The 14,808-nt window shown below is 44.0% G+C and overlaps 1 protein-coding gene across 2 annotated transcripts; it reads left to right on the top strand.

The window, feature by feature from the left end:
• The first annotated feature begins 282 nt into the window (after positions 1 to 282).
• On the top strand, positions 283 to 14,645 carry nemp1 (nuclear envelope integral membrane protein 1). 2 transcript variants are annotated; one of them, XM_088634790.1, is made up of 10 exons: positions 283 to 439; positions 1,560 to 1,681; positions 1,998 to 2,217; positions 4,012 to 4,084; positions 5,247 to 5,340; positions 5,534 to 5,648; positions 6,060 to 6,285; positions 7,153 to 7,206; positions 8,512 to 8,685; positions 9,304 to 14,645. In XM_088634790.1, the coding sequence occupies exons 1-10, from the start codon at positions 334 to 336 to the stop codon at positions 9,494 to 9,496; spliced, it is 1,377 nt and encodes a 458-aa protein (XP_088490916.1). In that variant the 5' UTR covers positions 283 to 333; the 3' UTR covers positions 9,497 to 14,645. The 2 variants fall into 2 exon arrangements, with proteins under 2 accessions (XP_088490916.1, XP_088490926.1); XM_088634800.1 differs by lacking the exon at positions 7,153 to 7,206.
• The last annotated feature ends 163 nt before the right edge of the window (positions 14,646 to 14,808 follow it).

The following is a 14,808-nucleotide window of genomic DNA, read 5'->3' on the forward strand; positions in this document are numbered from 1 at the left end:
TGTGTTTTTCTTGCGATTTAAGAGTTCCGTGGATCCAGTTTACTGACTATTACGTAACGGTCTGCCCCACCGCCCCTGCCTTCCAGATCCAGCAAGGTTGAGTGACGCTCAATCTGTTATTGTTGTTCCAGTTGACGAATCATCTAATTGGACCCGCCTCCCAGCAATTTACTTTCACAATGATTGGTCTGCCCTCAGTGCACTCTCCTATTCTCATTGGTCGATACTGTGGAAAGCAGGGCAGGGTTCTGCTCTTTGATTTGTTGCAGCCGCGTTTCTCAAATCGGTTGCTAGGCGAAGGAGCCAGCAAGTGCTTGTGCGCGTTTGTCTGTCATGGCGGGAGAGATGAAATGGATGGAAGAATTTGATTTTAAAAGCGTGAAAACTGTGGCTGTCTTCCTCTGTTTCGTGTTGCTGTGCCTCCCGACCATTACCTCAGGTACGAAGCCACTAACGGTACATATTTTTTTAAATTTAAATTTAAACTCAGGGCATGACAGGGGAGTTCCCGTTTGATTGTGAAACTCTGATATTGTAGGAAGTAATGAATATGGATGTCTCGTCCAAACCAAGTCTCTAGTTTTTGGAAAAGTTAAGGAATACGGTTAGAAAAAGAGCGGAGTTTATTGAAACTTATTATTTAAATTGATTAAATCCAAGTATTTAAAACCTGCCTATCTGGAAAAGTTGACGCTTTAGTTAGGCATTAATCTCGGACAGTTATCGATGAACGGTACCGTGGGTTTCAGGAAGTGCCGGCGCGTCTGCCCGTTCTCATTTCAAGGTAGCACTTAAAAGGCCTAAATTAGATCGCCAATGGCTTAATCGAACAGTTTACAGATATTTTCCAACTCTTGGAAAAATAAAGAAACACAAAACCTTCAGATTTCCCGCAGGTCCGGAATTGATGGCTGTTAGTGTAAAAGGTGCTTAATGATGTTGAAGCTGCAATATGAAAGTATTACCTTAAGAAAACAAAATATGGAGGCATTGTGAAAAGATCCTTTTTTCAGTGCAGCGCCTTTCCTGTCTTTCCCCTGAGTTGTTACACTGCACAATTTAAAGAAGGCAATTCGGGTGTTGTAAATCACGTTTTCCATGCTATCTGGTAAAGAAATGGGGAAAAATGAAAAAAAAAAACAGGATTACGGAAATTGCAGTATCACACAAAAAATGAAACGACAAATCTAAATGTGCTGTGTCTTTGTATAATCTCATGTATACCTGCAACTTGTGGATTTAATATATGACTAATATAGGAATTTTAGAATGTTGTTTTTAGTAGATGTGATAGTTAGCATGTGGTGTGGGCTTATGCTGGAGTCTACACCTTGTGCGATGGATGTATCATCTGTTTCCCTGAAATAGTGGTTCAATAAGTGTGTTCGACAAAGGTGACAAAGTAACAGGAATAGGTGCAGTTCGAAACTGAAGTCTGCGTGGTTAGTAAGTCCTTAAGCATGGAATTGGAAAACGCAGAAGTTCCCTTCGGCGGTTTTAAAAGGACACCAGCTTTTTAAATTGCTCTCCTGCCACTTTTCTGTTTTTGTATCTCGCAGGTGATGAGCTGCCCATCATCTCAATCAAGGATGGAGAGGCGCTCAAGAAGCTTAATCCTCAGCGCTTCTGTTACTACAACCACCTGCAGCCTGGCTGGAAGGAGACCTGGACTAGAATACAGGTAAGCTATTGCACTGGTCACCTGTCGACATCTGTTTTACCCCGTGTAAGCTGGTAAAAAGATCTTAAAAGTTCCCCAACAGGCTGTGATGGGGGGGGATGGTGGACATGCCTGTTTTGTGCCCTTAAGTGATGGCCATGTCCCGTGGCATCACACCATGGAATTAATTTTGTGCTGTTTCTTGCAATGTACTGTGTTTCTTAGTTGCTTTCTGTGTTAACCAGTTTCATCAGAGCGAAACGAAAACCAGATTTTGATCCGGTCTATTTGCACGATACTTGTACCTCTGCAAACGTGGCGTTGCTCTTGGTGGCAGATCCAGGTGCGGAGCTCCAGTCGGCTCAAGGTGACAGTGGCGCAGGACGAGCAGGAGCTGAAGGAGCTGGAGCAGCTCACCCTCTGGAGCCTCTTCCAGTACATCCTGAAGGAGGGCTCCAACGAGACCAGCATTGCCGTCAGCCTGTTCCGGAACAAGACCTGCTTCCGAGTGGACCCGACCGACACCAGCACCGGCTATGTTGTGCAGCTCACTCGCAGTAAGAGCCCCGGCGCGTACAGAGAGAGGCTGAGCTCGGGTCCCGTTATTAGCCTTTTTACCCATAGCAGGTGATATGCTTAATTCAACAGGGCTGTTGTAGTGAATGAATGCCAGAATCACATAAGTAAGGCTCCACAGACTTGTCCAGCAGCCCGATCCTTGACTGATTTTACAAGCATCTCCCAGTGCTTTATATATTAATATAAAAATCAACACATTGCACTGACAGTAAGCCACAGTGTTTCTCCATTTCATCAGTACAGCCCTGGTGAGTACCTGGCAGACCTTGACACAGATCAGCAGGGGGAGTCTTGTTTCTCCATATGCTTATAGGCGTTATAAAAAAAGTTGAGGAAGCTTCTTACCTACTACATTGGTAGATTAATTTGGATGAAATTTGGATGACTCATAACTTCCTTCATCTTAACTGTGACAAGACTGAAGTCATGCTTATTGGTACCCCCCATCAACTTCGTAAAGCCAGTCCTGTAACCCTGTCTGTAGATGGCTCTGTTCTTGAGCTCCACTCAAAATTGAAAAACCTTGGGGTTATATTCGATTCTGGCTTAACATTCGACCCACATGTACAGCATACTGTCAAAACATCTTTTTTTCACCTTAGAAATATCGCAAGACTACGCCCTATGCTATCATTAACTGTGGCTGAAAAGCTGATCAACATATTTGTATTCTCTCGAATTGACTACTGCAATGCTCTGCTCCCTGGGGTATCTAAATCTACTCTGAACAAGCTGCAGTATGTCCAAAATTCAGCAGCCAGAATCCTGACCAGATCTAGTGCAAGTGTCCACATTACTCCTATCCTGGAGTCCTTGCACTGGCTTCCGATCAAATTCCGCGTAGACTTTAAAATCCTCATGCTCACCTACAAGGCTTTACATGGCTTGGCACCTCAATACCTGTCTGAACTTTTATCGCCCTACTCCCCACCTCGCAACCTCCGCTCTTCAAATTCTGCCCTCCTTACTGTCCCCCAAGCCCGTCTACATTGTATGGGCGACAGGGCCTTCTCCTGCTATGCCCCCAAGCTCTGGAACTCCTTGCCCAAGGATATTAGAGAGTCACCTTCTCTAAACTCCTTCAAATCCAGACTCAAAACCCTCCTTTTCAGAAAAGCCTTTACCTAACTGGTTCCATTCTTCACCCCTCTGCTCTTCTTAATACCATCTTCCACGGTCTCCTCTATTGTTATTGTTGTATTGTTGTAATTATAATTGTGTCCTGTCTTGTGAAATTTTCTTATTTATTGTTGTAGTCTTCTTATTTATTGTTATTGTCATCCTGTAAAGCGCTTTGAGAAGCCACCTTTAAAGGCGCTATATAAAATAAAGTTTATTATTATTATTATATTACATCTGTTAACTACAACAATAGCCCGAGACAAGGAATTTTCATCCTTTCGGCGCTGTAAAGATCAGAATGACATTTGTCGGTACAACTGGAAATGTGTGCTTAATGCGCTTTCATAAGACTGCACTGCAGCAACTGGAAGTGGGAGGATGGGCAGTTTTCTCTTTTGATTACATGTAGTTGGCAAAACTGCTCAGCACTTTACAAGTGTTTTGGGCACCTGCAGTGGTTTAAGTTGTAATTGTTTGTGTTTTATGTGAATTAATTTCCCTATCTTACAAATGTAAAATTGCACGAACATTGAAATGCCTACCGTGCTCTGTAACGGGGCCATGCGTAGGCAACAGTAATCTTGAGAAGACGGACCTCCCAGCACCGCTGTGCAATCAGAAAATTCTAAGGATGCTTTTTTTCCCCCCAGGATTTGACATTTGCCTGTTCATGGTCTTCCTGGCTGGTTTATTCCTGTTTTTCTACGCAAATGCACTAAGCAGGTAATCCCATTCTATTTTCCATGCTGCCACGCGAAAGTCGAAGTGCCTTTCAAAGTCGTGGGTTGTTTCCTTGCACTGCTTTATTTTTAGTGACCTGATGGTTCTTGTTTTGCCCTTGCTGAGGAGATGTGCCTCAGTGCAGCGTGCTGAGCTCTGCCCTGATGCCAGGGTCTCTGGGTCTTAGTTATCTTTGTAGCTATTAGGATGGACTCGGGCACATTGTTAGGAGTTTGATCCATTTCAGGATTTCTGGGTCACAGGCCCTCGGTTAAGTGCAACCGAAGGTTGTTACTAAGGGATTGTTTTTATTTATCTTTTATATAACACCATGATGATCTCAAAATCATTGTAATCATCATACTTATGACCTCATGCTCATACTTTCTCTGCAACCTAGTAGTAAGTCAAAGCACTGATGACCTTGCATCTAAAAATAAGTGTTTTAAACACAAACACTTCTTTAGTTAATAGCGTGTCCTTTTAATTCTGACTTACCGGAAGGCAGATGGGTGAGGGACCTCTCTTCAGGAGACCAGGAAATGAATCAGAGTCTGGGCTACAGAGGAAAAGCGATCATCAGGTTTTTATTTCAGCCGAAGTTATGGCACAATAGCATGAGAGGAAGAAAACGTTTTTTTTTCTTTTCCGTCAGTTTCCCCTGGCTGAGCTGTCTCTATAGCCAGAATTGTAAATTACAATTCTCATTTCCACACCAACACCCCCCACCAGCAGCTGGATGACTTTCCATTCTTGCCTTTCCCTTATCAAAAACATTTTGGTTGCCTGAACTCTGTGCGTTTCATATCGGAATTACAAGGACATATTGTTAACAAAAGATGCATTTAATAAACAGCCTTTTAACGATGCAAGGTTATGGGTGCTTTGAATCTCTACTAGGATGCACAGAAAGTACAGGCAGAAGGTTACAAGTGTAATGGTCACAATGATATTGAGATTATACATATTTTATATGACACCATGATAAAAACAGACCTTCATTATATTATTCCAAGTAAATGGGTGAAGACAAGAGAGCACAGATATGTTCTTGAATCCAGATTACAGTAGAATGTGTAGAAGAGCTGGGTCCCAATGAGACACACCCAGGGTCTCATTTCAGTTCCTAGATGACTCTGATGGTGATTTTTACATTTTCTTGCAGGAGTCAGGTTTTCTTCTACTCTGCAGGCATGAGTACTGGGTTGATCGCTTCCCTCATTATTCTGATCTTCATTGTGGCCAGGTTCCTACCAAAGGTAAGTTCCCTGGGGAGGACAAGCTTGTCTCTAGCCATGGCCCAGTACCCGGAGGGCACTTTTTATACTTGTACTCAGTCCTGCCAGGTGTTTACTGTACATTTACCTTGTACTATATGGGATGAAAAACATTTTGGTACCAATGTAGACAATTCTTTTATTTTTCCCTTGTCTTTGCTGCCTCTCTCCCCAGAAAAGTCCCTTTTTTGTGCTGATATTTGGAGGCTGGTCCTTCTCCCTCTACCTCATCCAGATGGTGTTCAGGAACCTGCAGGTCATCCTCCGTGAGCACTGGCACTATGCTGTTGGTGAGCTCTTCCTTGCTGCAAGCGGACTGCTGTGTCTCTGAACACAGTCTTCCATGCTGACACAGTTGCTCCAGGAGCCAGGTGACCTCTGTGTCTCTCTGTTCTCCTTGAAAAGTAAAATTAAAACTTCATTGTAGTTGGGAAACATGCAGTGGTCCTTCTGCTTTGATCCTGGGTACCCCCGATTCTTCCAGTTTTGTAGATGACTTCATTTAGTGGCTAAACATGATAATCTCAACCACTCAGTCCTATAGTTTTAGCAAGAGTGTTTTGAGAAAAGATCAGAAAGTCCTGTGGCATTTCTGGACTAGTGTCAAAGACTTTGTGTTGGGGAAATTTCTGTGTGAATGTGCTTGATAAATGAGTTGCCACTGTTGTCTATGCCTGATTTGGAGTGTTGCTGTTTTTCAGGCTACGTGTCAGTAGTGGGGTTCATCAGCTTTGCCGTGTGCTACCGGCACGGCCCCCTGGTGGAGGAACGCAGCATTAACATCCTGTCCTGGACACTGCAGCTGCTTGGCCTGTTCCTGGTGTACGTTGGCATCCAGGTCCAGCAGGTGGCGCTGGCACTCATCATTGCTGCCTTCTGTTCCAAGAATCTCGAGTACCCAGTCCGCTTGGGCGTGGCCTTGTGCAGGTATGACCATTCTCCTCAAGTGCTCCTGCAGAAAGAGCCTGCTGCTATGAATGGCATGGGACCTGGGACCTTTATATAGCTCTTGTAAATCTGTTCCAAAAATCAAGGAAAATGTGTTCTTTTGCTCCTCCCTAGTCCTTGTATTTTGTCAATTTATTTGCATTAAGATACAAAGCTTGACATTGCAGGCTAGTGTTACTACTGTATGTGACTTGCATAGGCCCACTGCTCTTAAAACAATTCTGAATTCTTCACATCACCTTGCCTGGTGGCCTCAGGGGGTTTCCTGAGCTTTTTGCATGTGAGGTGAGCCATCCTCAACAGTTCATCTTCAGCAGCTCATCACAGGCAAACTGTCTGAAGTGAAAGTCTGTCCCCAGTGGTGGTGAATGGGGACAACGATTGTGTACTATGGACAAGATGCATGTTGCATACAATATGCTGTTTTCCCCAAGCAGGAGAGCAATTTCTCAGTATTGGAGTGAGTCTGCCGGCATCTCACTGCAAGTCTTCGGAAAGTGTTTATCCATGAAAAACGTAGCACTTTTTGCCTAGACAACCAGTATATATCGTCAAGATACTCCAACTGCTTTCATTTTCAATAACTCATTTTGTTTACAGCATCTTTTGTTATTATTCAGTTATTTTACAGCAGTTTAATGAATGAGGACAAAGGTTGCAGTGCAGAAAAACAGTTCACAGCAAACACGGAGTATGTTGTATGTTCTCTAGTTGGCCGTATTTAACACCAGTTTAATTATGCGGTTTTGCTAACCTGTGCATGAAATGCCTTCAGTTGCTTGTCAGTTTCACCATGTTGTACATGGTGTGGATATGGAACTGCAGTACTTGTCCTTGTTTTTTGAGGGCCTGGAGAAGAATTTGTCAGAGAGGCAGAGACATACGATTTGCTGCTCCCAGGTGACAAATCACTGACGATGAGCTGCTGGTGTCAGCCGTGAATTGTTGGTGATCAGTCGTCATTGATCACTAGGGCTTTGCATTTTCAATCGTCATTAAGGAAAAATAAACCCACCTGCCTTTCATTGCTTTTTGTGGCAGTTTTTTTTATTATCTTGAAGCAGTTCCGTTTAGATGAGCTTAATTGTATTTTCTCATTAGTTTGGGGAAAAAAACCCTCACTCTGTATATAATGGAAAAAACGTCAAACAGCATCAACTGATTTTTAAAACGTATAAAGGTTGTCAAAATGCATTTCATCGTTTAGTTTTTTTTGGCATCAATTCTGAGTTTTTTTGGGGAAAAAGCTTTCATAAAGAAGTCCTTCTCTCAGTGTGAAGTAAAAAAATTCATTCAAGACATTAACATTGACAAAAGATTTTAATAGGAAAGTGGTGAGAAAGCTGCTAGATTTTTTGCCTGTCACTATTGAAAATGCACAGGTCTAGTGATAGGTTGTTGGTGGTGTGTTGTCTGGGACCAGTGGTGTTCACTGTGTGTGTGCTCTGCACTTTTCTGTGGTCAGTAAGTGCTGTGTGTTTTGTGTGTGAGGCTGTGCTCACTTAGTGCTCTGTGTTGCACTTGTGTGTGTGTGTGTGGGGGGCTGCGCTCACTCAGTGCTGTGTGTCGCACTCGTGTGTGTGTGTGGGGGGCTGTGCTCACTCAGTACTGTGTGTCGCACTCGTGTATGTGTGTGTGGGGGGCTGCGCTCACTCAGTGCTGTGTGTCGCACTCGTGTGTGTGTGTGGGGGGCTGCGCTCACTCAGTGCTGTGTGTCGCACTCGTGTGTGTGTGTGGGGGGCTGTGCTCACTCAGTACTGTGTGTCGCACTCGTGTATGTGTGTATGGGGGGCTGCGCTCACTCAGTACTGTGTGTCGCACTCGTGTATGTGTGTAGGGGGCTGTGCTCACTTAGTGCTGTGTCGCACTCATGTATGTGTGTGTGGGGGGCTGCTCTCACTCAGTACTGTGTGTCGCACTCGTGTATGTGTGTGGGGGGGGCTGTGCTCACTCAGTACTGTGTCGCACTCGTGTATGTGTGTGGGGGGCTGTGCTCACTCAGTACTGTGTGTCGCACTCGTGTATGGGGGGGGCTGTGCTCACTCAGTGCTGTGTCGCACTCGTATGTATGTGTGTGTATGGTGGGGGGGGCGTGCTCACTTAGTTGTGTGTGTGTGTGGGATGGGCTGTGCTCACTCAGTACTGTGTGTTGCACTCGTGTGTGTGTCTGGCTGTGCTCAGTCAGTGCTGTGCTTTGTGCTGCAGACGTCTTACGAGCTGGAGGTGGACACCACAGCCCCGCCGGCTGCTGACAGAAGAGGAGTACCAGAAACAGGGGGAGGTGGAGACACAGCACGCCCTGGAGGAACTGCGGGAGTACTGCAACAGTCCAGAGTTCAAGGCCTGGAGAGCCGTCTCCAGACTCCAGTCCCCCAAAAGGTGAGAGCAGGAGAGTAGACCCCTAGGGTATGATGACCCCCTGCTGGTCAGCAATAGTGCATTCTGTCCTTCCATGACTGCAAGACATTATGGACACGGGCCGTCATCACACTAAGGTGGCGCAGTAGCATCTGCCCTTATTTGCTGACATTGTCTATTGGATTGTGTTCCTCGAGGTTCCATTTCTATATGTGCCGAGTTCGATATTGCGTGGTTTTGTCAACGCATTTGTTTGATTAGACCATATAACTTTTTCTCTTCCTTTGTGTTCTTTATTTTTAACTGATTTTTTTTTATTTCATGCATGTGAAAACCTAAGAATACTCAGCGGTGTCAAATGCAGTTTCATGCAGAAAATCTCAGCTGTTTCATACTTGGACAATTTTAATATTGTGATCTATACAACCTTTCTCTCCACTCTCCTATGAATCAGGTGCATCTTCTAAATCTGATTTAAATCAGGTTTCCTTGAGAATAAAATCTTTAAAATAGAGCAAACAATTGGATGGTATCCACTGGGCTTGAGAGTTTTGACCCTGTTGACGAGCTCATTGTTGGTGTCTTCTGACCCCGGCTGCCGAAGGCTTATTCGTAAATGTGTTTGATGTGCCCATACAGGTTTGCGGATTTCATGGAGGGCTCTCCTCACCTGACACCCAATGAGGTCTCTGCTCACGCCCACGAGTACGACCTGGGGGGGTCCTTCTTGGAGAATGAGCTCTTTGGTGAGGATGAAGAGGAGGAGGAGGAGCGGATGTTGAAAACGGAGGAAGAAATGCTGCGACTACAGAACAACCACAGGAGGTTGTGACCCATCCCACACTCCCTCCTTGCCCTGTCCCCTGACTCACAGCTACAGCCTTAATATGCCAGTGCTAACACACTTAGTGTGAACACTGCAGTAAAAGAGCCTTTTTGTCTGGTCCCAGTGGATCCAGAGTCAGAGCTGATCAGGCCAGGGAGGGGGCTATGCCCTTATCTCAGTGTGTACAAGACAATCTACCCAGAACATGTCCTGTCAAAAAGCAGGCTTTTTTCAGAGAAGAATTCTCAGGCCTATAACTTCCTGACTCTGGTAAATTTGCTCTTGCACATTTCATTTTTTATATATTTTTTTCTCGGTAAAATGAAAATCGTGTTTTTTTAATTATGTGCAACGAGCCTGGTTTCGGGAGATCAAAGTCAATCATTCTTTTTTTCCCCCGTTTGGTTCATTTGACACTTCGCAGGTTGGAGGAGAGCTGTTTGTTTCGGGGGGATTGTTAAGGGGTTTAGGTTGTCATCAGTCTAAATGCTAATTTGTTCTAGGTCAGCTTCATCTCTTCAATAGCAAAAGTTTTAGATTAGTGTAACATACGCATTCAAGGAAGAACAAAGGATTTTTCATTTTCAGTCTTTCTGCCGATGCACTGCTTGAATGTAGATAAAGATGACTTATTTGATGATGCTGACAGATCCATGTTTAGTTTTTTCTTTTAAATCTCCCTGACTTCATTCATAATTATAAGTAGGATTGCAAATGCTAGGATATCCTTTAGGGTGTGGCTGCCGGAGATAGCCACTGCCTGTGTGTGCTGCACATTGGGGATCTGTCTTGTGTTGAAAACTGAGGATGACAGCTGGTCTCTTATGATTTACTGGGCAATCTTTCTGTATCGGTTTTAGAAATCCGCAAAACGTGTCTTTTAATGATAGGAGGTTGCCCGTGGTGAACTTAGTCAGTGACCCAGGCCAAATCAAGCTAATTGTGTTGCAGTCTTTAGAATAACTTGTGAATGTGATGATTGCTTTATTTTTTGTTAGCTACACAAGAGGGGTTTGCCAGACTGGTCCAATTGACAGTTTCCGCCATCAGCTCTCCAGCAAGGCGTGTTGCAGACCTGGAGGAAAAAGTATCTTTCCACACTGTCTGGGAGATTCTGTGGGAACAAGAGTTACATTCTACAGAGCTTGATGTAGTGATGTCTCCACTTTACATTAAGAATAGGTTTACCGACCATGATTTGCTCTAGTCCCGGACTCTTACCTGGATGAATAGTAGGTAGTCCGAAATTAGTACTGATTAGGGTCTGTGAAACTACGGCTGATTGCTCCCTTCGTTTGAAAATGGAGTGGTAATAGGAAAACATCTTGCAGCCACTGGGGAATATATCACCAGGGTTTGGTCCCCGAAATGTCAGTCACAGTATAGCTGGCTCAGTGGATCTGTTTTATTAGTGGTGTTTTACAAATAAGGTGCTGTCTCATACAGGATTCAAACCAGGGATGATGTATTGTCCTGTTTTTTCAGAAAATGACATATTGACATTCTGTTAGAAATAAAAATAGCTAACATTTTATCCCCGTTTCTCTAAAACATACGAGCTCAAAAATGTGATTGTTTTTGGAGTCACAAACAAGGCTTGTGTTGTTATCAGTGGGTATTTGAGTAATGGAGCTGCGCCGCCTCAGTTATCCCACGCCCTACGGATTTTGTTTTCTTAATTTGACAGGCTGGTGTCGTAAATTGATTATTCCACTAATTAAGGGCATAATACTGCCCCAGAGACTGCTGATTTGTGCCTTGAAACCAAAACCGGCCTGACGAGGGTGTCAGTGCCCCCCCCCCCTCACCAAGGAATGTGTTAGAAATGGAAACACTGCTGTTTCATGAATCCAGTTAAAGCTGCAACCTTCCCAGAATGGGGGTAAAGGCTGATGCCCTGGTTCTGGGTGCTTGGGTCTCAACAGTTGGGGTGCCGTATGCTCACCTGCAGAGCGGCAGTGTTGCTCCCCCAGGGACCTGCAGGTGTTTGTCAGTGGAGTTATTTCCATCGTCGGCATGCTGTGAGCAGCAGTGGTGGTGGTCAGTAACCAAGGACCTGAGCCACCTGGGCTCCACAGTGTTTCTGATTCACACGGCTAGCTTCCACAGACCCAGCGCGTTTAACTGGGCTGGGGGTTTTAAACTTTAGTTCTGGCCCTTAAGGCTTCAGTCACTCACCTGGAGGAAGTTGTAGGTTATAATGCAGCCATCATTTACAAGCTGATTCTTTCTTACCACTGTTTTTATGAGTGAACTATTTTTAGGGCTTCAGCTTATTTCCTGATGTTTGTTTTTAATTTTGTAGCTTCTTGTGTATAATTCATAGGTTTGTGTGTTCTTTTTGTCTTATTGTGTAGTGTACTCCGGGCAATAGATTAACTCTTTCACCGCAGAATTTGTGCTCGTGGCATTTCTGTTAAAAACCAATAGATAACTCTAAGATAATAAAGCAATAAAACATCTAGAATGAACTGGAAGAAATGAAAATGATCCAGGTAGCATAATCTGTAGTGTGCAGTCAAAGCAAGCTGGCCTGTGGCATGCAGTTGGAGGCAGTGAAAAGTCTAATTGTCTGAAACCTTTAGGTAGAAATTAAAAATAAAAGCTCAATTTCTCTTTTCAGTACTGCAAGCTGCTCTTCACATGTGCTTTGCCTGATCCTAGTAGGCTGTCTGTGAGTAATGGCCTCTGAATGTGCCGTATTGCGAGAGCACTGTGCACGATGCATGCATGATGGCACAACGGTGGTCAGTGGTGCCAGTGTGTAGAGAAAGGGGTGTCCAGTCCTGGTCCTGGAGGGCTGGTGAATCCGAGAGTCTCCCAGGTGTCTTTAAAGTGGCAGCACCTGAAGAACTGGGAAGGACGGTTGAACTGGTCCAGTTAAAACGAGCTGATTGCTTGACGAGCCGGTTCAGGTCGAGTGCCCAGCTGGCACTTAATCAGCCCTTCAGGACCAGCATATGGGATCACTTGTGTAGAGCCTCAGGTCACTGATCTCCTGCGCATCAGGCTTCCCAACAAGTAGAAGAAAATGCTGGGGGTCTCCATCTCTGGTGTGTTGTAGTGAAAGTTAGAGAAACTAACTTGTTTCTTACTTGTTTCGTGAGTGTGGAACAGTGATTGGGAATCTATTAATATTTTCCCCTTTAGTCATTTAAAAAAAAACCTTAGTCCAGTTTTCAGCTTCCATTTGCTCTGATTTTACCACCTTTGGTGCTGCTGAATTAATTGTCCTTGCAATCTTACGGCACTGGCAGTAGACCTCCTTGTCAAGCAAACTACCTGCTTAAATCTTCTGACCATCCCGCCCAGGACGTCCCTGGGCCCTGCGCAAGCCAGATCTCTGTATGCAGCCCTCTTCAATTCAGCTATCGTTCAGATTTTGTTTTCTAGATTGGTCTGAGGTTCACATCAAATGTGACAGCAGCCCGGGAACTCACTCGGGCGTATATCACTCCTCAAACAAAGGCTGGGTGCAAAAATGTCTCCTGACTAATAAATATGTTGTGAGAAAAACCCGGAGGGTTGGGTGGGGTTGCAAGTGATTGGTGAAGGAGGAGAGGAAATTCTTCCCCCATTTTTGCGGAATCCCCCAATAACAGATTCAAAGTGACCATTCGTTTTTTAGTTCTTCTAGCAAAGCCAATCACGACAATCAATAAGCCAGTAACTCAGGTCAGTATACAGTAATGGTGCCTGGGAAAGTCAAATTCTATTGCTTTGAAAAAGCTTTTTGAGTTCTGTAACTTCACATGTATCTTTTTTTTATTTTGTAGCTTCTCAAAAGGAATTTACAGACATGGGTGTTCTTTTTTTTTTATTTTATGCATGTTGTGCTCCAGGCATTAATTTAACTCTTTCAATGCAGTTTGTGCTCATGGTGTTGCAATTAAAAGCCAACAGCTAGGTCTTTGAATGTGTGAACAAAAACTTTGACTTCCTGTGGGTTTGTGTATGGTTTTACCCAGAGCAGCAGCTGAGTGGAAATGGGCCCTAGTCTGCAGGTTTGGCTAGTGGTAACAATTTTCAATACACTTTGTCCAATCAAAGCCTGTTAATATGGGCTTACAGGAAGGTCTTGTTAAAACATTGTCCTTGGAATGTCATGTAAGGCCATACATAAAACACGTGGTCCGTCTACAACAAGGTGTTCATCGGGTACGGTCTTTTCTATAGAGATTAATTTACTAAAAGCTTGCTTGCCTGGTCTTGCACGAGGGCTGTTCTTGTTTATTCGCAGAGCTCTTTGGCCCAAGGGCACCTCATACTGTAAGCGCTTTGCTGTTTCACAAGACTGTTTTGTTTTGGCTCCGTCAGAGGCCGTTGTCCACACGGTGCGTGTCGCAGGCAGTTTCCTGGTGCCTTGAGATGTAGTAACCGAAGCCGTTCCCCGCGCTGTTTTGCAGTTTGACTCAATGGGAGGTGAAGAGTTTAAGTGACACTTCTGTTATGTTCATAATATCCATGTAGTGTAGTAGCCTCTCCAGCTCTGCAATATTCCAAGCTCTCTAGTGCACTACACTTGCTTTTAAAAATATTGGTGTGAATATTATAGACTTCCTTATCACTTACACTTATTACTAGTACCTTTTCAAGAGTGACTGAATACTGATTCATCCCAGCAAGCAGCAGGGAAAGCTCCAGGTGGAATAAATGAGTTCAAGCAATAAGTGTTGATGAACAGGACTGTCGTGTTACAGTTATAGGCATTTAACCTCCGAACAGCGGTTCTTATCCACATTTCTGAGAGCCGCCATGTGCAAGCCCACCCCTGGGGCCCAATGAACTGTGCGAATCTAATATGAGCAACACAAAGCCAATCGAGGCGTGGTCAGTGTGTCAGCCAGTTCGTTAAATCGAAAGTTTTTTTTCATTTCCAAGGTCTGAATGGGTTACTCATTATTAGATACAGGAAATTACTATGGAGTTACATTGATTGTAACACAGCATTCGTGTGTGCAAAGTTCAAAGTATTTGGAATCTGTTGTGGAATGTTCGGTATTGCCGGTCTCTCTCTCTTTCTGGATTCTTGTTGACATGTACAGTTCTTGTTTGTCGTGTTTATATATATCCCAAAAAACTTGTACATATTCAGATTAATCTTTATTTCTTTACTAGATTATTTTGACTGAAATAAATTATTTTAAAACTCCAATATCGTCTTTACTAATGTTTTGTTTTTGTAGCGAACTGTTCCTTAAAACCTCTGTTTACCAGGGTTGTCTGATGTTGGTCCTGGAGGGCCGGTGTATCGGCAGGTTTTCCTGAAGAGCAGTTAATTTCGTTCAAATAAGCAAATAATTTCGTACCTGAAGAGC

This window comes from Lepisosteus platostomus, chromosome 1, assembly GCF_059453375.1.
Source record: "Lepisosteus platostomus isolate fLepPlt1 chromosome 1, fLepPlt1.hap1, whole genome shotgun sequence".
NCBI lineage: Eukaryota > Metazoa > Chordata > Actinopteri > Semionotiformes > Lepisosteidae > Lepisosteus > Lepisosteus platostomus.

Bases quoted from the DNA above. Each gene is read 5' to 3' on its own strand.
- nemp1 (XM_088634790.1), top strand. From the start codon at position 334: ATGGCGGGAGAGATGAAATGGATGGAAGAATTTGATTTTAAAAGCGTG. The intron at 4,085-5,246 runs GTAATCCCATTC...ATTTTCTTGCAG, and splicing joins TACGCAAATGCACTAAGCAG to GAGTCAGGTTTTCTTCTACT. The intron at 8,686-9,303 runs GTGAGAGCAGGA...GTGCCCATACAG, and splicing joins AGACTCCAGTCCCCCAAAAG to GTTTGCGGATTTCATGGAGG.